Below are 22,060 nucleotides of genomic sequence, written 5' to 3' on the forward strand. Positions count from 1 at the left end.
ATAGCATTAGCGGTAAGCGAGGGTCGGCGGGGGGGAAGTGACGTAAGACAGAGTGACACGCTGACAAACAAACAAATCCTGGCTCAGCTGTTCACTCACTAATGTTATGACGCCTGTTCATGTAACTCGACCACACCGGCGACCGTTGGCATCGGCGACCAGTCTCCGAGTCTCCTCTGTGCCCGCATGCCTGCCATACTGACCACAACAGCTGTGTTGTGTGTGTGTACGCATACCAGCCCCGAAATAATCTCTCCATTCTTTGATCTCGTCTCTTGATCGCGTTCACAACAATTTTGCAGGAAAGTCTACCAAAAGTCAAGCTCATTGCGTTCAAATTGTTCTACACACTCAACTTTTTATCGTGTTAATGCTGAGAGAGTCATTAACACATATGCTGTTTATCAAGTGAGTGCTGAGACATGATGATTCACAGTAATGCAACTTTTATATCATTATAGTTTGTACATACTGAAAGGCCTCATTTGACCACATTTGTGACTATGTTTGTCTTCATATTGTTATTGCTGAGAGACAGGTATACACAATGATGCTGTGATGCATCGTTTCATATTGTGTGAATGCTGAGAGCATCCTTCTTAACGCTACATTTATAATACTAGATTTCTCTTCTTAAAATGTATGAATGTTGAGAGATGACCATTCATGCTAATGCTATTCATTTAATGTACATTTTTTCTTACTTTTTGTGAATTCTGAGAGATGATTGCTCACATATTTTTATTACACCATTTCTATTCTTGTGTAAATGCTGAAAGATGACCATCCTTACAAATGCTATTTTTATTTTGTACGTGGTTTTATTAATTTTTGTAAATGCTTACAGAGGATTGTTCACATATGAATGTTTCTGTTAGCGTGCTCATGCACAATGAAGCTGTAATCAAGCATGATTTGTGGGAAACGATCATTCACGCTAATGCTAACTGCATTCATCTTGTTCTTGTGTAAATGCTGAGCGACAACTATTCACACTTGCCACCTTGTAAGTCACATCTGGTAGTCCTAATGCAGTATATGTATATATATTGGATTCCTGCTGTAGATTCAAGTCTTTCTTTGGTCAATGCATCTCTCAGCATTTTTTTTTTAAACTTCTGGTCAGCATTGCATGTGTTTCTTAACGTGTAATTGTGGTGTGTTACAGCGTTTGACGTATGCTGACGGTAAAGGGGCCAGGTGAGTCTGGTTGGGGGCGGGGGCGGGGGGCTCCGAAACATACCCCCGCCCCCCCCTTCTCAAGCGAGAGTGGAGCAAAAGCAGAGGAGCAGCAGCACTGCGCCTCACTCGACAGCTTCAGCCCCGCACGGAGGAGCTCGACGCCGGCCACAGCTCGCCGCCACTTCCCGGTAAGACTCCTTCGAGACGCCGCTAACACAATGAACAAGTCGTCATTTCTAACCACATTTGTCACATTCGCTGTCGATTTAAGATGTCATTAAAAGGTGATTGTTAGATTTTTGTGCGGGTGTCGATCGATTTAAGTTAGCTAATTTAGCCACGCGAATTGTTCACTGATACGATGTTTTTTTTTCTCTCTCTTTTTCGCTATGACAGTTAATTCGCTACATTTCACATCATAATCCCCCCACCACCTTTTTAAAAACGAATTTTTGGGAGTCATTTTGTTCATTTTTGAGTTTGTATGACAGCCGGCTGAAGCCGGGCAGCAGGTCCGCCAGCTACAGTATAGCAGCAGAACCCCCCCACCACCACCCCCAGACCAGTGCCACCCCCCGCCGCCGGGTAAAAATAGCCCCGGCGTCGTCAAGCGTGTCCTGGGTCAACAGTAATGCGACACACCGGCGAGTGTGCGGGGAGCTTCTTCTTCTCCTCCTCCATCTTCTACAAAACACCTGTTTTGGAACTTTCACACCACATGTGGCTTGCTCGGGGGATTTACAAAGCGCCACTGCAATGAAAACGTCTTTAAGAAAAAAAAAAAAAAAAGAGAGAGAAAACCCCCCGATGGTGACGTTGATAAGATCCGGGCAGGTTTTTTTTTTCCCACCACCTCACTTTTTGGAGGGGCTTTGACGCAGCTGTCGCAGCCCACAAAAGCTGCTGTGGCCGCACAGGTGCAACCAGCAGAACAAAGTAACCTACATTTCACTTACTTTCTGTTTCAAGACAACTTCTTTTGATGGAGTAAGATGATGCAAACACAATACGGGTGCAAAAACAAACCAATAAATGAATCAATAAAATACTGGCTAGTATTTGTGTTTGGCGAGCGATGCCTACTCGAGATCAATATGTTTACACACACAAAATTGAGGAACATTTTCAGACAAGGGTACTCTTCAGACCTCAGCCGCTTCCTGTTTTGTGCTAACTGCCACCTTGCACAGTAGAAATCAACTTGACTAGAAACCCATCAAAACAATTCGATAAAAAAAAAAAAATCAATATTCTCTTTCACATGCATTTGCACACTCTGTCACATAATTAGATGTTCTCGCCAGATATTAATGATAACCACTACCTCGCACAATTTAAATCAATATGACTAGAAATAATCAAGTCAAAAATAACCTCAATACACTCTCTCACGTGTAGTATACTACCACTGTCATAAAGCTAACAGGATGCTCTTGCCAGCTACTAATGCCATCTGCCACTTTGCACAAGAGAAATCAACTTTATGAATAGAATTACTATTTTTTAAACCCCACAATACATTCAGTCATATGCATGCGCGCATAGTACTGTACTATGATTATCATATGATTAATTGGATGTTCTTGGTTTTATTTCTCACAGAACTTAATAATAAATGCCATCTTCCACAATAGAAGTCAATGCGATGACTAGAAATAATCCAGTCTAACACAGCACTTGACCGAAAGCATGTAATGTACTATCAAATAATCAATTGGAAGGTTCTAGCTAGCTATTATTGATAACCACCACCTTACACAATAGAAATCAACACGACAACTAGAAATAATCCAGTTCAAGACAAAAAAATCCATAACACACTCAGTCACATGCACGCGTACTCATTCAAAGCATATAATTAATTGGATGTTTTTGCCAGATATTAACGACAACCACCACCTTGCACCATAGAAATGACATCAAGGGGTAGAAAAAAAAATCCAATCCCCAAAAATTCCTCAACACGATCGGTCATATGCGCGTTGTACTTTGATTTAATTCAAGCGATTGCTCCTCCCGCCAGTTCCTCATGATTATCGCCACCGTGCACAATAGAAATCACGCCAGTCGGTGTTAAACGTCCTCGGGCGAGCACGCCCTTAAGTAGCGCCTGGACGCCAGTGAGGCAGCAGATGGATGATGATGAGAATGATGATGATGATGTCGCCGCGTACTCCTCGCCTCCCGCCCGCCATCCATCACGTGCTAATGATGGTGTCACACCTCCTCCACTATCCACCCCCTCCTCCTTTTTTTTGGTTCACATTCCAAAAATGCCTTTCCTCTGGTTTTATGTAAACGTTTCCAGAAAGTTCTGCCTTTAAAACAAATGGGGAGACATTTTGTGATCAGGGGCCATTTTGTAGAGTCCCTTAGGGCCGTAGTAAATGGAGGAAACAAAATGGCGGCACACAAGGCTGATGGTTAGCATGTCTGGTAAATATCTAACTCTACAATCTATTCCCCTTTTTTATTTATTTTATTAGTCTACAGTCCTAAAATGTCATTTTTCCAGCTCTAAGTACGCGTTTCCAAAACATTCCGTCTTTAAAACAAGCGTGGGGAGACATTTTGTGATCGGGGGCCATTTTGTATAGAGTGCCCTGGGGGCCATAGTAAATTTAGGAAACAAAATGGCGGCACGCGCTAGGCTGATGGTTCTGCGTACTAACACTTTTTTGGGGTCCAAATTCATAAAAATGCCCTTTCTCCGGTTTATTCTTGAAAGTTCTGCCTTTAAAACAAGCGTGGGTAATCATTTTGTGATCAGGGGACATTTTGTAGAGTCACCTACGACGAGGAAACAAAATGGCAGCACACTTGGCTAATGGTTAGCATGTCTGCTCAAAACTTGCCTCGAAAATATCCTACAATTTTCAACGTTTTTGTTTGAACTTCTTTCTTCTGGATGGTCGAACTGCGTAGACTTAAAAAAAAATATCCTGAAAGCTCATATTAACTGACAAATAAGGACATTTTCGCAAGATGTAGTTGTTTTTTTTAATTAACTTTACTATCCTTGGTCGTAATGTGCCCCAGCATTGACGAGTGACCTGTTCATTGTTTGTCTATATGTGCCTTGTGATTGCTTGGCGACCAGTCCAGGGTGTACCTAATGTTATGTCCACTGTACGCAATTATCCACAGTGTGTGTGTGCGACTGTACGTGTTTTCTTTGTTGTTCTCTCAAGTGCTGTGCTATTGAACGCCACGTTGCTCATCCCTTCCTTTTTTTTCATCTGCCACCAGCACGTTTTGGGAGCTGCCATCGTCGGGGCTCATTATTCTGCCGTCTCAGGTGTTGCCGGGATAAAACGCCACCCCCTCCCCCGCCCCCCCCTCCCAGCGGGCGTCGCGTTTCAGTAGAATGCGACGGGCGGAAGCCATTTCTTTTTTTGCGCGCGTGCGTGCGCGCGTTGTTTTGTTTGGCCCTCGCCACTCGTCCCGCCGCCGCTCCGGTATTCCGGGAATATCTCGCACGTATCGGATAGTGCTCGGGCGCAGCTGCTGCTTCTAAGAAAAGCTCGTTTGAACACGCGTTATATGTAAATACACAAATGGCGCATGTGAGTGGAGGGCCCATACACACACACACACACACACTTACTGTAATAGGCTTTGAGTAGCAATTAGCTGTCAGGCCAGGAGGGCCTTTGGAAAACTGGGATATAGGATCTCACACACACACGCACACACACACTCTTAAGCTTGCCGACTTGATGTCATCGCCAGAAGCGATGCCTTTATGCCGCAGCAGCTGTTGGATATGACTGTATGCGTGTGTGTGTGTGTGTGTGTGTATGTGAGAGAGAGAGAGAGAGAGAGAGAGCAATAACAATTTTCTTTTCCCGCCTCTCTTCCACAGCCTTTTTATTTTTTCCTCTCCCCACCCGCACGGACGCAAGTGAAGGAAGAGGAAGAGAAGGATAATTGCGTTTCTGGTGGCCGCCCCGTGGGATCATGGGATATATGACCTCATCATTCACCTGCCAGCCTCTTCACTGAGCATAGGTGGGCATACACGCCCACGTGCACGTGCACGCACACGGAGCTAGCGTCAATCTTGTGTGTGCTTTGCAGACGTACGATGGACTTGACGGTGGAGGCGGACCACGCCCGCAACGTGGCGTCGTGCCATGTCATCAGTAGCCCCCCGCCCCCCCTCTGCTGCGGCGTGCCCACCCTGGAGGACGAACAGGACAGAAAGCAGGTATGCGGCCATTTGCCGGATAAATCAATCGCTTTACAATCAATGATCCTATTGATGAGTCTATGGAGATGACATTTGATGTAACAATCGCTTTAAACACAAGGGGGCGCTAAACTTGACCTCCTACCTGCCACTATTGTCTTGCAAACCGACACTAGCCACACATTCTCTAGGTCAACCCCCCCCTCCATTCTTCTTTGTATACAAAACAGCCACAAGGGGCAAAAAAGATGTGAAAACAGCGTCTTAACATTAATAATGTACACGCACACGCATGGAATAATGAATGTTGTCCCTTGCAGACTCTTTGTCACCAGGCGGCGGCGAAGGAAAAAGTCAAGGTAAGCGAAAACGAACCCGCCCAGCATTCATCAAAACGAGCGATACGGCGCCGTACCTCATTCGTGGCGCTTCTCACTACGCAGGTCAAAGGCAAGCTGGTGCGTAGCATGGCCGTGTGCGATGACGCACCCCCCGACGACGAGCAGCTTCAGGTAAGGCGCTCGTCGTCATCGTCCTCATCCTCACGTTGTCCTCTTCGTCATCACTTCCTGTTGACCTGGCAGGCGCCGCCGGAAGCTAGAGTACACCAAGATGAGATCACTTCCTGTCAGGAGGAGGAAGTGGAGAAAAGCGGAGAAGCTTCCAAAGGTGGGCGCAGTCACGAATGAGGATGCCGTTTAGCGCAACAGTGATGCTAGCCTGTCTATGACATTTTGCATGTGGGTTTGCATGAAGCTAGCTAGCTTTCATCCTCATCATCACATCCTACATTCTGTCCTACCATTGTTCCCTCTTCCCTTAAAGGGATACATAACTCATTGCGCCATTTTCAGCAGTAAAAAGTTCATATTTTGTCTATAATTAATACCTTTAAATGCAAATGTTCCCACTTGCTGTTGACTGATGATGAAATCACCTGTGCTGAAGTAGGTAACAACCAATCATAGCTGACCAAACCCGGAAAACCGGTAAGCCATGATTAGTCGTTACTTACTTCCTCGGCACAGGTGTTGTCATCTTCATTCGACAGCAAGTGGAAAAAAAATAGTTATTAAAAGTATTCATTGTACATGAAAAATAATGAAGTTATCACATTAATTATAGACAAAATATGAACATTTTACTGCTGAAAATGGCGCAATGAGTTAAGTACCCCTTTAAATAGACAATTTGTTTTTCTGCTCGTGTACAGCAAACTGTAAATTCGTATCTGTCGATGCGTGTGCGTGTGCGTGTGCGTGTGCGTGTGCAGAGAGTAACGTGGAGTACCGCGACTCGACGGGCGTGGACCTCCAGCGTTTCATCGTGGAGATGCTGAACAGCAACCCCCGAGACCGCATGATGCTGCTCAAGCTGGAGCAGGACATGGTCACCTTCATCTTGGGAGATCGGTATGCACACACGCACGCACACACATGTACAGGATGTGTGTAGGTGTGAAGGAGAGCGCGTCCTTGTGCGCTATTAAATCACAATTCACAATTTAAAGTCTGCTCAAGATGGAAGATTTACGCTTTGGGCAAACTTCAAGACATTTTTTTTCCTCTTCATCCTCCTCTTCTCTTTCTTCCTTATTGTCCTTTTTCCCCTCATTTTCTTCTTCACTTCTTTTCATTCTCATCCTTTTCTTCTTCAGCTCATTTTCTCTTGTTCCCTTCCTCATCACGTCCTCCTCCTCCTCCTCCTCTCGGTGATGTTTGTCTTCCTCATCACGTCCTCCTCCTCCTCTGGCTGATGTTTGTCTTCTTCTTCTGCCGGCAGCACATTCAAGAAGTTCCCGCACATGTCGTCGTACCACCGCATGCTGGTGCACCGCGTGGCCGCCTTCTTCGGCATGGAGCACAACGTGGACCAGACGGGAAAGTCGGTCATCATCAATCGCACCAGCAGCACGCGCATGTAAGCACAATCATCATCGTCATCATCATCATCTTCAATCATGTCCATTAAAGTTACGCGATCGGTGTTTGTTGCTCTGGTCCAGACCGGATCAGCGTTTCCTGGATCAGGTTCAGGAGGACAAAGCCGCAAACATCCAACACTGGAAAACGATTTTAAAACGTGACAACAGCACAGACGAGCAGGTGGGCTCTTATTTATTTTATTTACTAAACCTCTCGCTCTCTTTCTAACACAGTTGCCTTCATTGAGGCAAGGCACATATTCGATATAGTTTTACCCTGCCACACGTTTGGATCATTTCCATTTATTAAAACACACTCTTGGTTTTTTTTTAAGTATTCCTGTCAAGATAAACATGAATCAAAAAGAATTTCAAGTTGTGTATTTAAAACAACATAACGTTGCCTTATGAATTGCCCTGCGAGCTGAATATGAACACATAATGGAAAATGTTAACAGGCATGCTAGCAATTAGCATCAATAGTTGCGGTGTTGCACACAATATCAACATCATGAACAATATTATTGCACCTCATTGAGAGTCGTGGCAGCTCTTCTTCGTTTGTGTCTGTAGGACTGTATTATTTTGCCCCCTGGTGGCCAAAGCAGGCACAACTGGAGCAGCCCAATGAATTGAGCTAAAGCATTAAAAAATGGATCAATTCTTTGCATTCTATTTGTTTACTTTTTTGCCATGTATTTTTAAAAAGTTCATATTGTAGACTATTTCATTTAAAACTCATTCAACTGCCATTGACGTCTGCAGCCGTCAATGGCAGCGAATGTGTTGACAAACATATTAACAAAAGTTTTGTTGTTATTTTAATCCAAAATTCTGATTGTCGACTCTCAACCGCCAATTGTTCATTTTCTTCTTGCCTCAGACACGACGCTACAACTTGCGCGACAAACAAAGCAAGTCGGTGGAGGAGCGAGAGGAAGAGTATCAAAAAGCGCGAGAAAGAATCTTCAGCCAGGAGGTGAGACGCTCCACTTAACTCAAAAGCACAACTAAACAATCTAACATCTTTTTTTTTTTTGTGACAAAAAAACAGGCTGCCTGCACGCAGGAGGGCGGCCATGTTGAGAGCAGGTAACCTCCCCCTCCTCGTCTCCGTGTCCTCGTTCACCTTAATCCAGCGACAATGGATCATTAACATAAGCGTGTGCGTGTATGTGTGTGCGTAGGCCCGCAGAGGAATGCAACCCGTACGCCGAGACCCAGCGGAGACGGCAGCTCTTCAGGTAGCACATTCATCATCTTAATTTGCATCGAGCGACTCGACTGCGCGCTGACTAATTGAAGGCAGCGCACAGTCGGCAATTAAGGACACACTCGCACGACAAGGACATTAGTTTTTGAAAACTATTTTTATTTCGCAATGACTTTACTTTACTCCCTCGCGCCACACGTAAATTGTGTTTAAGGCCGCTGAAAATCCAAACATTTTACTCATCAATCAGTTCACGCTTACAAACACGTTTTTCCCCTTGATCGACATTGTTGTTATTGTGCTTATGCCGCAAAAACGACTTTGTTGGTTACTGATTGTTCAAAACGACAGAGACTAGAGCGCCACCTAGTGCTCTGGAATACACTTGACGGACACTTAACTGTATTTTTTGAGAACTTAAAACTGCAGCTGTAATAAAGTAACGTACATAAAAATTTAGCATAAGACACAAAACAATAAATAAAAAATTTGCGTACAGGATATTTTAAAAAAATATATGTTTTTTTTTAATCCAGTAAAGTCATTTTTGAAATAAAGTTCAGGTCATTTGTATTTCATCTTTAAGAACTGCTGTTTTTTAAACATTTATTTAAGTATATATATTTTTTTAAATGTCAAACAGATAAAAATGAGAATTGGGGGGGGGGGGTGCAGGAGGTTGGAAGAGATTAATAACATTTCAATTCAGAAAATGAAGTTACAAGTTTTGTCACAGAATGAACTAAACACGAGTCAAGTCAAATTTGAACTAACGGCGTCCATTTTGTTGTGACCAGAGGAAGCCGCGACAGCTCGGGTTCCAGCTGGACGGGCAGCAGCCGGCAGAGCAGCACCGAGACCGACTGTCGCTACGGCAACGAGCCCCGGCCGTGGAGCAGCACCGACTCGGATTCGTCCTCGTACCAGTGGAGCGCCGTGGCCCCCGCCCCCAAGCCCCGCCCAGCACAGCCCGCCCACCCCGGCTGGGAGGCCCGGGGCGCAGCAGGTGCGAGCGTGGGATGTTTTTCGCACCGTAGACACCTTTGACTTGCCGCTAACGCTGCATGCTAATCACATCTGCCGGCCGGCGTCTAATTAACAGCAAAAAGTCTTCGCGTTCGCACCCGAGCTGCACATTTTTACACCTTCGCCTGTCTTCGCACCCATACAAATGGGAGAAACTTTTTTTTTTTGTTGCTCATTTGTTGTTTTTTGGCTGAAAGTTCAAAATTGGAGATACATGCTTTTCATATTTCGATAAACAGAAAATGTGGGTATTTTTATTTTTGTCTATTTTGTCCTCTCCAAGTCCTGTATTTCATTTTATTGTAGTTATTGTAATATTAGTTTAAAAATTAACACTGCACTCAAATATAGAAAAATAAAATGTAATAATGATTGAGTAAATAAAAGTGGAACCCGCTGTAACATGCATACTTTGAATTGATTTAACGCAAGTGATTCTTTTACATACCACTAGAGGGAGCCCTCATATCGTAAATAAAACACAAAGGAAACGTATTTCCTGAAATTGGGCTTTGGACTCAACTTTGTTGGACTAAAATATTGACAATTTTCAACTCCGACAACGGACGATTTTTTTTTTACACTGAAAAACTACAATCTACAAAATCTAGTTTAAGGGTGAAAGGTCGATTTGACAGGTGCCCGCTCCCCCTAATGAGGACAAGCGCCACAAAAAATGCATTATCGATGATAACCTTACTATGTGGTCCTAAATCCTTCCTTTCCCTCCACCAGGTTCCGTTTCTCTCTATCGGCTTCCCTCCGAGCCCCCCGCCATGGCCGAGACCCCCGCCGACCCCTCCTACATCCTGGAGAACGGCATTCCACCCGGAAGCATCCTCGTCAACCCGCACACTGGTCGCTACACACACGCACACACACGCACACACACAGATTAGCGAGCGACAGGGGCAGCCATTTTAAAGCACAAAATGTCCGCTGATGTTTCAGGACAGCCTTTCCTGAACCCCGACGGAAGCCCCGTGGTGTACAACCCGCCTGCTGCTCAGCAGCCAATCAGGAGCCAGATGCAGGGAGCACCGGCACAGCAGCCGCCACAGCAGGTAACACGTGCACACAAACATTTAGTGCCGTTCAAAGAGAGGGAAAACGGAAAAGCACATACTGTGGATAGGAAAAGTCTACACACCCCTGTGGAAATGTCACTCCTTTTGTGACACTTCTGCAACTACATTATATTGTTGTTTTTTTACTTTCCCTTTCTAAAGAAAAAATCAATTGAGTACAGGATCAAAGTCACATTAATGGTGGCAAAAGTTTTGAAAAGATTTTATCATGGTCTCATTTTTTCCTATCGCAAAAAGCTGGCATTTGAACAGGGGGGTGTAGACTTTTTATACCAACGTGATACCAAAATGCAAACGAGATGATTGACTCGAGCGTGTCGCAGGTGTACTCGTCCGTCTCGTACGCGGCCCCGCAGATGTTGCCCGCGGCCCCCTCGCAGCCGTACCCCGTCGTACGTAGCGCCGCCGCATCACTTCCTGTTGGCGCCCAAACGTTGACTTCCTGTTCACGTCTGGCCGCTTTCCCCGCAGGTGGAAGACCTGTCGCAGCAGTTTGCCCACGTGGCTGTCAGCTGCCAATCAGCGGAGGAAGCCGCTGCCCTTTACCCTTCCGCCCAAGGCTACGTGTTTGCAGCCCCGCCCCCACCGCCGCCTCCTGCTGCCCCTCAAACTCACAACGCCAACAACTACTGCCAGTCCTCCCCACAGGTAAAAACAAAAGCAAAAAAAACGACATAAAATATTACACAACAAATAATTTGATATTTCTAAAAATAAATTCAACATTACAATGTTTTTTTCGGATATCAAGCAGTACAAACAGTATGTACAATTAAAATTTTATTTTTGACACTAGAATACAAAAACATTCAATTTAAAAATCTATTATTTTACAAATAAAAAATACTCTATATTTAAAAAAAACTTAAGCAATTCACATTAAAGGTTAACATATGAAGAAAATAATTCTTACAAAATTGGTTGTTTAAAAATCAATATTCTATTGATAGTTAAAAAAAAAAACTTTTGTTTGAAGTAATTAAAATCCTTTTTTTTTAATTTTTTTTATTGCAACCACTGCCTCCTCGTCCTGTCTTCCCGCATGTGGGTCCTCAAGCTTCCCCTCCGTGACAGAAAAACCGAGCGGCACGACATGGGGGGGAAAAACAATGAACCCACACAGACGGGGGCGAGACGGGACTAAATACAGACACTAACGACACAACAAGACACACTTGGGCAAGACACAAGTGGTTGAGGGCACTGATTGGCTCACACGAGGAAGGGCAGGATCACATTTAACAAGACAAGGAAGACACACAAGGAAAACAGAATCTAAACATGACATGAAAATGTATAAAAATCAAAATGATTAGTCATATTTTTAAACACTATTAATCAAATATGTAAATAATTAAAAATGTCATTGGTACATTGGTCAAGTTATTTCTACAAAAATAAATATAGATTTATTAAACGTACTATCTTAGTTTGTTCTATATTATTTCACAAACTAGTAATTTGTGTCAAATGAATGCCATTTTTCATAAAAATGACAAAAAACTCAAACGCCTGCCCCCCAAATAAAGTGGTCGGCGGTGCAGTTGAGTCGTGTGTTGTGTTGCAGGTGCCCGCCTTCTACTACAGCCAGTACCCTACCTCAGCGCAGCACTCGCTCAAAGACGCCTCACCTGGCTGCGGCGCAGGTAACTAACATCCAAAGCCCTCACCCCCAACGACACAATCAATGGCGCGAGTAGTAGAGGAGGGGGCCGTTACACTGTCTGAGATGAAGTCCTGAGGGTCTCACAGTGAACCGGTCTCTTTTCCTGCTGCTCACACTCGGCCGCACGCAGCGCAACATCCGGCAAAGCCAAAACGCACAAAGTTCTGGTCCTGATGGGCTTTTCCCGTGTCCACGCCAGGTTACGCCCCCGCGGTGGCGCTCCCGCAGCAGCAGTCGTACGCGGCCATGTCACCGCACCGCTGTAGCAGTCTTCAGGTAAACCACGAGTAAAAAAAAATAATTTACAATTTAGTTTTCTGACTTTGCAATTTGGTTCCGCAGGGCCCGCTGTCTGTGTATCAACCCAGTAAACTGGGCGAGACGGGATACTGTTGCGTGGTGGCGCCGCCGCACACCCACTGTGGTCCCACCTGGACCGCGTAACATTGTTGACGCACACGCACACACACATCCTAATGCCGCCGCATGTTTGACACAAAGCACTCTCACGTTAATGCACTGTACCAAAGCTTCATAGGACGTACATCCCAACGTTTATATATCAAGAGAGAAAGACTTCAACACAAAGCTGTATTGACTGCATTATTTATACTATACACAAAATGGAGTTTTATATTGAGATGAAATGATTATACATATATATAAATAAATATTGTGATTGATTGATTGATGCCAAAAAATGCACTGTGTGAATATATTCAATAAACGCACATTTTAAAGTCACGTTTAACGGAACCACGTCGGTCTCTTTAGCGCCACCTGGGAAAGTGCAGTCACATGACACACAATATTTTGAAATCACAATTCTGAATGACTCTTCAGCGCCACCAAGTGCTCAAACGCTAACATGTACACGAGTACATAAATAGGCACTGCATATGGGAATTTATATCTTTCCAAATAATGTCGTATGCCATAAACAGAGGTTTTTTTTATGGTAATAAATCATTTCATAAATAGGTTGTATGTGTGGTAAAAATCAAATCATGCCTTAAAAAGGTCTGATTAATGTAAAAAAATGATTAAGACCCTATTATAAAACAATATTTTATAAAGATGCTAAATTGATGGGTTTTTTTTTTTATATACATGTCTTAAAAAGGCTAAATTAATGCCCACCCAAAAATTACCTTGAAAAGATTTCTCATGGTCAAAATAATAAAACGGAATAAAAGGCCTTGTGGATGTCAAAAAATAATCATGCCATAAAGAGGTTCTACTGATTCTTATAGGTGGACGGGGGGGAATTGTAAATGAGTGTGCAGCAAAATCGAATCATGCCCTCATTTATGCCATAAACAGGCCACATTGAGGGCCAAAAAAAAAATCATGTCACTAAGACCTTATTGACAGCACACACAAACATAGAAAATATTACGGCATTGAAGATTTATAAGCCCCAAAAATTCAACCCGGTCATAGATGGACCCTTCCATGGCACGATTTGATTTTGATGATGACATCAGCGGGACTGCAAGCAAATCAACTCTTTAAAGCTGCAAAGTCATCATTCACTTTGAACTCAACCCACATTTGCCCAAAAACCTTTGCAGATTTTTTTTCCTTCCTTTTTGCTATCAGGCCAACAATGACGCTAATCGAAATGTATCAATTTTGTGCACCTTGTGTCATAATTTTTTTTTTAATAATCCCATAAATTCCTCTCCGCCCCTCCAAAAAAGTGCCCAAATGACTTGCATGCCCTTTTGCCTTTGCACCCGTAATAACGTGCGCATGTGATAATTCATTTTTCAAGTGGAGCCGTTTCCTATTTTAAGCCAATGAAACGTATCCATCATCCTGGCCGGGCTTTAAAATTAAATTTGGATTTCAGAACGCCGCCGCCGCGTCTTCAATTATTCATGTGGCGGGCGTTCATAAAGCTCGCTCGCTCTCTATTTTCGTCCTGGATGACTTTCACACGAGCCAGCTGGCAGGTTGATGAGCTTTAATATTAATAATAATAATAATAAAAGGCACATGTACAGCCATAGTGAGATGAGCAAGTCCACTGAAGCTTCTTCTTCGTGTTTTTTTGTCTTCTTGAAAAGACGGCCCAAAAATACAGCAAAGGTCAAGAGAGACGTCTTCCATCTGCTTTACAGTAGATTCTATTTGCGTAACATCTGCTCCTTCAAGTAAGTCCAATAAGTCCTGCAGGTGCGGGGACCCCCGCCCGCAACAACCCTTCACACACTCACACACACACACACACACACACACACTTTTAGAAAAAAAAATGGAGCAAATGCACAAAATCCTTTTAAAAATATTTTGACATGCCACTATTTTTTTTTTAAATTTGAAATTGATTGTGGAAAAATAAAAAGAATATGAAATAGGAAGGGAACATCCTCACTTGGGGAAAAAAAAAAAAAAAAAAAGCCCTCAACCTCCTTATTTTAAAAAAATCTTTTATATTTGAAAAAGTGTTTTTGAGCCGATTTCTTTTTCTTTTTAACGCACAATTCACTCATCATGATGGACACGCAGCAATTATTGACTATTTATATTATTATTGACCGATATTTTAGGGTTTTAAATTTGAAAACGTGGCAGAGGAAAAATGTCCAGGTGAGGAAAAAGGCTTTTTTTTTTTGGGGCGTAGATCATCTTGACAAACTTGTTTAAAATGTAGACAATGCATTTTTGGTGGTAAAAATCAACATGTGAAGCTCTTTTTAGGATCATTAAAAAAAAAAATTAAGTTGTAGAATATGGGTGGGGAATTTTTTGTTTTTTTTACCCTGAAAAATTGTAGTCAAACGCACTATTAAAAAAATGCTACTATTTTTAGAACAACTCATTTTGGATATTTTTCTTTGTTAATCCAATTAGAAATTTTGCAAATACAGTAAATTGTTACCAATAAAAAATAAATAAGGCAACAATTGTTTTTGTTTTTTTTTATAAATACAATTTTTAAACTGAAAGTGACATTTTTGAAAACAGGTGGGAAAACTTCCTTTTCTTGGGATATATTTTTTTTTATATAGACCAAGAAAAATGTTGTAAATGCAGCAAATCATTTGACACCGCCATTTTGTAAGTATTTCCATGATGTGCGGTACGGTGGGAAAAAATGGCTTTTGTTTATCTGGGAAAAACGTCAAATATTATCATCACACAAACACACACAAAACATGAGAGGCCTTAAAAGCAACTAAAACGTTAAATATACGTATTTTCTTCTAAATGTTCAAGGTTTGGTTAAATATAAATAAAAGGGGGGCGTTGCGCACACATTCCATCACACGTCATCACAGCTCCGTTGAGTCGTTTTCACAATGAGACAACACGCGCACACGCACACGCACTCGCACACACACTTGCTGTCGTGCGTGCGTGCTACTTTTGGCTCTCGGGTGTGCGGGGGGGGGGGGGGGGTCCGACTGCTACACACTGACCACCTCAGGACCACTAACCCCAAAACCAATCTAGTTTCCTAAAGGGGTCTTCTCACTTGTGTTGTCAAAGGAGGTCAGTGGATTAGTAGGGTGTGTGTGTGTGTGTGTGTGTGTTTGTGTGTGTGCGTGCGTGCGTGCGTGTTAAGAGGTATCAGTGGTTGAGTGGCGTCTATGGATGGTCTTCTTTTGGGTGTCTCCTGGTCACGGAGGCGGCACTCGCTCGCTCGCTCGCTCGTCTGCGTGTTTTCTGTGTGTGGTTACTTTTGGACCTGGAAGATGAAGAGGCGCAGGTTGATGTTTTTGGCGGCCAGCAGTTTGTTGCACTCCACAGAGTCGCAGATGGGCAGCAGCACGTAGTCCGTCTCGCTGTCGTCGTTGCTGAAGGCGTAGTGATGGATGACGGGCTTGATGCGCACGTCGTCGTACGGGCCCTTCAGCAGCAGGAACGAGCACTCCAGCGCAGAGTTCACCTGCGAGACAAGCAGCGGGGCAAAGTTAGCAATTACGGGGGGGTTTATTCATTACAATATTAGTATTTATTGGATTTATTATATTATTATTATTTATATCATTTTTTATTTTTAAATCTTGTATTTTATGTTCATACTATTATTATTATTATATATATATAGGTTGTGCACAAGGCAACATGGGGGCGGAGCTATCTCAGTTTTGACTCTCTTCCAATGGGACCAAAAATAATGTACAAAGACAATCAACAAACTTTACAAAAAAAACATTTTTTTACAAACACATATATAAAAAGACAATTCACTTCTGCAAAAAAAAGTGTAGTTTAAAAAATATATTTTTTTATTATTATATATATATATATATATATATATATATATATATATATATATATATATATATATATATATTTTTTTTTATTATATATATATATATATATATAATTATTTAAACCAAGCCTACACATTTAACAAAAAAAATCTATGAATTTAAACTGAAAATCTACCAACTTGACTACAAAAAAAACTTACAAACTCCCAAATAAAATACCAAACTTAATGAAAATAAGTCTAAAGATTGGACCAAAAAAAAAAAAACAAGAAAATTCTACAAACATTACAAAATCTGAAGGAGCCCCTAAATTGACATTTGGAGAGGGAAACATTTTTTCTATATTTTTCTTATTCCTATGAGAAGCTTTCTCCTTCTAACAAGAAACGTTTTTTCGTCCTAACAAGTAAAACATTTTTTTTAAAAAAATGCAACTCACTTCAAAATAAAACCCAAAAATTTGACCCAAAAAAATCTGTTAATTGAAATCTATACACCTGCAATGCATACTCTAAACATTTTTTTTAATCAAAACTTCAGAAAAACACAACTGACTTGAAAAAGCCCAGAAACAAAAGCTGAAAAAGACGATCGCGCGCGCGCGCGACCCCTTTGGAGTCGACCTCGCCACATCTGGCGAAGGTGCCGCTGAACTCGGTTTCCGTTTTCCCGCTCACCTTGCTCTTGAGGATGAGCTGGAAGGAGAGCGTGCGCTTGCACGACAAGTTGGGGTTGCGCTCAGAGTCATTGACGCGCGCCTTCAGCACCCACGTCTGGTTGAGGACGGTGAAGCGCGGCGTCTCGTAGTACAGCCGCGTGATGAAGTCGTCGGTGCGGTACGGCCGGAACTGGACCTCTGGCGTGACCGGCACAAACATTGACACGGATTAGCGCACCGTGCTCATTCAACGCTGTAGCAGTTTTGCATTCTAAATTTGACTCAACCAATCTACAAATTGACAATCTCCAAAGTTCAAAAAAAAAAAAATAAAAAAACACTTTATTTACAATTTAAATGAATAAAAAATAATCAAATAACTTTTTGAAAAATCTAAACACGTCTAACACTAATCAATAATAATAATAATAAATAACCAACGATCTATAAAAAAAAAAAATCTAAAAAATCTTTTAAAAATATATATTAAAAGACAGAAAAAAATCTAAAATCTAAAAAATAGTTCAAAATATTTAAAAAACATACTTAAATATTTTTGGGGGAAAAATCAACAAACTACAAAATTAAGATACAAAAGTTGACAAACTTTTTAAAATTACAAAAAAATTCTAAAATGTGTATCGTTGAATAAAGTGCATTAAACACTTTTTAAAATAAATAATTGGTTATTAAATGAATTATAAATACAAAAGTTAAAATGAGAATGAAATATTTTATTATTATAAAAACAACTTTTACATTTGACAATTGGAAAACTAATCAGATGAAAAAATAACTACAAAAGTAAGAAAAAATTACAAAAAGTATGAAATTAGTACAAAATTATTTAATTATAAAAATTGATGTCTGTATTTTACAAATTAAAAAAATACACATTTTGTGTACAGACAAGCTATTTAACAAGATAAGTGAATAGCTAATTATATAGACATTTATTAAATAACTGGTGAAGTACTTCTAATTCTATTGATGATCAATAAAAAATAAAATCAATCAATAAAATTGTAAAAAATTGTTCTTTTTTTTAAAACGGCGTTGACGTTGACGGAAGGCGGCGCTTACCGGTGAAGCCGATCTTCTCGTAGCACAGGAGGCCGAAGATGCTGTTGTAGAGCTGCATGTCCCTGCGGTGGCTCTGGTCCATCTCGCCCAGGATGCCCATCAGCTCCGTGCCCGTCTTGGTGGGGTGCGAGCACTCGTCCTCGTGGGCCGGCATCTCGTGGAAGGGGCCCTGCCACGGGCAGCCGATGCGCTTGTACTTGCACATGGTTACCCTGGAGACACACAGAGAGAGAGAGACAAACGAGGACGTGAGCTCGTCGTCACGGTAACCAGCGCCCGATTGTGTCCGTCTCACCTGTCCTGGCACTCGTCCTTCTGATGTCTCTCCAGGCTGGATCTGGGGAACTGTTTAAGGCAGAATGTGCAATCGGTGGGCAGCTCGCTGACCGCCTTCTCCACCGCCAGGTTCCTGCAGCACAGGTTCTTGCTGATCTCGCACCTGCGCGCAAATAGAAACGGGTCAGGTGGAGGGTGGGGGCGTGTGCGTGTGCGTGCGCCCCCGCCGGGCGAGTGCCGGGACGTTGCCGTACCTGCAGTTGGGACACGTGGCCTGCTCCTCCTTGAGGCGGGAGTCGGCCAGCAGGTGGATGAAGCAGCCCGCGCACATCAGGTGACCGTTGGTACACTGCGGGGGTCGAACAACGCGTCACAAGAAGTCAAACATCGTTCACGAAGGGGCGCGGCACAAGCGTGTTGAGCACAACATTCAAAAACAAGACGCTTGGGGAGAAAAAGTGACTTATTTGGGGGCAAATTTGCACAAAATGTAGATAACCGGTAAAAACTGAGGACACATTTATGACTGAAATTTACTTAAACTAGGCCATATTTTTATTTTTAAATTCTATTTTATAATTAAAACTTTTGAAGAAATGACATCACATTTTAAAACTGAAAAAATCGGATTTATTTATTTATTGAAAAACTAGAAACATTTATTTGCGTTTGGATTAAAATTCGACTTGCAGGCTGAAATTCCCCCAAAATTACATTTGGATTGTTTTTGTATTTGCTACAGTTTTTTTTTTTTAATGATCATTTGTATTTTTTTCTTTATTTCTCATCAAATTTGGACATGCATTTTTGTTTGTTTCGTTTGTCCCAATTTATTATTTTTCTGATTACTCATTTTAAAATCACAACATTTTAACAACCATGCTTCATTTTTTCCTCCCAGGCTGATTTAAATCAATTATGGACAATCTGGATCAGATCCATATTAAGCTATGTTTAACATTAACTTAAACCTGCTATGTTTGTATACATTTGACAGTTTTTAATTTTTTTAAACCCCCCAAAATACTATAAAATATATATTTATATATATATTAAAAATTGTGTTTTGGCTTAAGAAAAACATTTTCAAAACAATTTGGACATGCAGGCGTTTCACTTTTCAGGCTGAATCTGGATTTGATCCAGATTAAACCTGGTTTGACATTCCATTGTGTATTCACATGGCAAATTTTATTCGAATCAGGTTTGCCAAGACAAGAATTACTTCAAAAATATTTTTTCCTCGTCTTGTTTTTGTTTGTTTACGTTACAAAATTTAAAACTGAAATATTTATAGATGACATACATGAGTTATGTCGAATCAGGTTTTTCCCCCCTGCAATTTGGAGTTTTTAAAAAAAAAATGTGCATGCCGTTTTGTAAAGAGAATTCTGGATCAGATCCGGATTAAACCTGGTTCAAACTGCGTGACATTTTGAGTTCAAATGTGTACAAAAAGTTACTTCAAATAGTGGTTTGGACATTTGTGAATGATTGGGGGACTTCGTGAAGGGGGTTCGGGAATTGTTACATTCACATTCCACTGCTTGTGCTTGCACATATTAAAGACATTGTATTTAACAGCGTGTTGTGTGCTGGGCTACGACATGGTTGACATTGCGCGGGTGACAGCTTGGTGGCATTCAAGGGCAGGGGAGGAAAAGTGGACTACTTTGAATTTGAGGGGCTTTGGAGTTGGGAAAGTGACTTTAGTTGAAGGTTATTTGAAGATCATGTCAGACTTTTGAGCAGTGGGCATGACAAGAAGGGGGCAAGGTGTGTCAGCGGCCTGTGCTGTATTATTTATAAATGCACGGAGCATCAGGTTGCCCCAATAGTGTCTGAATTTTAGGGGGGGGGGTTGTTTTTTTTGGTGGGGATGTTGCGGGGAAGTGCTGGGGCATGTTTGTGACACGTTTACCTGATACACAGAAGCCTTGGGCAAGTCTAGGCACACGGTGCAGCAGAGCACAGAATACAGTCTCTCCTCCAGTTTGCCGGACTCCGCCTCGGGCACTTTGGTCTTCTTCTTGGGGGGCTCGTCCGCGTCCACCTCAGGCCGCGTCCCGACCTCCTCTTGCCCGACGAGCCCGGCCCCTGCCCCGGCCGCAGCCGCCTCGGCCGCCCCCGCCACCACGGCCGCGGAGGAGCCGCCGGGCGCGGACATCAAGTCGTCGTCTTCCATGGCGGACATCCGAATTTGTTTACAACTTGCTACGTAGCCCCCCGCCACAAATGCACTTATTTCTAGCTTGTGTGAGGGGTTAGCTCCGAGGCTAATTGACAGCTAGCTCGCTAGTCGGCTAACACCCGAGCTAACGCTACGGAGGAATGCTAACTCGCTGATTATTTGTCGGGCTAATTTTCAAGATGTTCTGGTAGTCATAACCGAAGTGCAGACAAAATGTCACGCGCGGGGGGTGGAGGACTTACGGTGCGGCTAGGCTAGTTGACACGGAGCACTGAGCACGGCGCTCCGGTAGGGGGGGTGGGCAGCCAAAACAAAAACAACTCAGCTGTTTTTGAGGGGGGGGTAGGGGATGGGGGGCTCTCCCTCCCGACAGCTCGGCTCGGTTCGGCTGTCCCCAAGTCCGGCGTGTCCGCTGCCCGAGATGTCTTTTTCCCAGTCCGCGGGCGCTTGTTGTTGTTGGTTCGTCTCTCGGGTTCACACAGCCATCTTTGTTTTTCTCCCTGTCCGTCTCCCCCCCCCCCCCCTCCCCTCCCCTCTCAGCGTCTCAGAGTTTTCACCCTTTTACGACTCCGCGGCTGACTGCTTTTTAAAGCCGTCTGAGAGCACGTTTGCGCCCACGTCGACGCGCACGAAGGTGCTTTGATGACCACGATTAATTACGAAGCAGTAATTAAACCAGCCCCCCAAAAAAGTAAAGTTGATGGCTTGTTGTGGTTTGCATATTAGGACTTGCTACCTGTTAAATCAGATGTAAGTGGTCTGACTGGTTCCGGGAGACCCTCTACTGTATTATTATGTATGAATAATGCAACCGGAAATACAAGCTGGGTAAACAAAGGCTTGTCTAAGGCTTTACATATTACAAAAAAAAACAAAAAAAATCATACGTGTGTGTTTGGGATTTTCCCCCAATTCACATTTGGACATGCATGTTCTTTGTTTTTCAGGCATAAATTAATTAATGACACACAAATACAGATTAAATCTAGTTTGACTTAACAGTTTTTACACATGAGTCTTTATTTAGAATCATGTAAAACAAACACAAAAACATTTTTATGTGCTTACATTTTTTTTTAAAGCCACCAAATGTGGACATGCAGAGATGCACCTTTTTTAATTCACATGAGTTAAATCCACATGACACTTCTACGCTTGACTTTAAATTCAAATCAGGTAGATGATGTGCGCAGATCTGCTAAATCTGTCATTTTGAATTTCAAAAAGGTGGCTACATTTAGATATGCACGCCTTTGTAATCAATCAAGATTTGATTCTAATTTGACTTTACAGACCGCACACACATGGCATTTTTAGGTAAAACCAGGTGTG

At 42.4% G+C, this 22,060-nt stretch overlaps 2 protein-coding genes across 3 annotated transcripts; one reads left to right on the plus strand and one right to left on the minus strand.

The window, feature by feature from the left end:
• Positions 1 to 1,182: 1,182 nt before the first annotated feature.
• arpp21 (cAMP-regulated phosphoprotein, 21) lies at positions 1,183 to 13,035 on the plus strand. Of its 2 annotated transcripts, XM_077548686.1 has the most exons (20): positions 1,183 to 1,370; positions 5,048 to 5,193; positions 5,263 to 5,392; positions 5,695 to 5,733; positions 5,818 to 5,886; positions 5,959 to 6,043; positions 6,648 to 6,786; positions 7,157 to 7,294; positions 7,380 to 7,479; positions 8,182 to 8,277; positions 8,353 to 8,390; positions 8,486 to 8,542; positions 9,309 to 9,517; positions 10,273 to 10,395; positions 10,489 to 10,601; positions 10,949 to 11,017; positions 11,097 to 11,273; positions 12,193 to 12,271; positions 12,491 to 12,567; positions 12,634 to 13,035. In XM_077548686.1, exons 3-20 carry the CDS (start codon positions 5,270 to 5,272, stop codon positions 12,733 to 12,735), a joined length of 1,833 nt encoding a protein of 610 aa, XP_077404812.1. In that variant the 5' UTR covers positions 1,183 to 1,370; positions 5,048 to 5,193; positions 5,263 to 5,269; the 3' UTR covers positions 12,736 to 13,035. The 2 variants fall into 2 exon arrangements, with proteins under 2 accessions (XP_077404812.1, XP_077404813.1); XM_077548687.1 differs by lacking the exons at positions 1,183 to 1,370; positions 5,048 to 5,193; positions 5,263 to 5,392; ... (1 more) ...; positions 5,818 to 5,886; positions 5,959 to 6,043 and adding an exon at positions 6,377 to 6,539.
• On the minus strand, positions 12,886 to 21,272 carry zftraf1 (zinc finger TRAF-type containing 1). The gene is made up of 6 exons (XM_077548688.1): positions 20,459 to 21,272; positions 18,792 to 18,886; positions 18,557 to 18,700; positions 18,262 to 18,473; positions 17,198 to 17,376; positions 12,886 to 16,189 (listed from the first exon to the last, which is right to left on the minus strand). Exons 1-6 carry the CDS (start codon positions 20,729 to 20,731, stop codon positions 15,977 to 15,979), a joined length of 1,116 nt encoding a protein of 371 aa, XP_077404814.1. The 5' UTR covers positions 20,732 to 21,272; the 3' UTR covers positions 12,886 to 15,976.
• Positions 21,273 to 22,060: the final 788 nt, after the last annotated feature.

The sequence above is a fragment of the Vanacampus margaritifer genome, chromosome 17, assembly GCF_051991255.1.
Source record: "Vanacampus margaritifer isolate UIUO_Vmar chromosome 17, RoL_Vmar_1.0, whole genome shotgun sequence".
NCBI lineage: Eukaryota > Metazoa > Chordata > Actinopteri > Syngnathiformes > Syngnathidae > Vanacampus > Vanacampus margaritifer.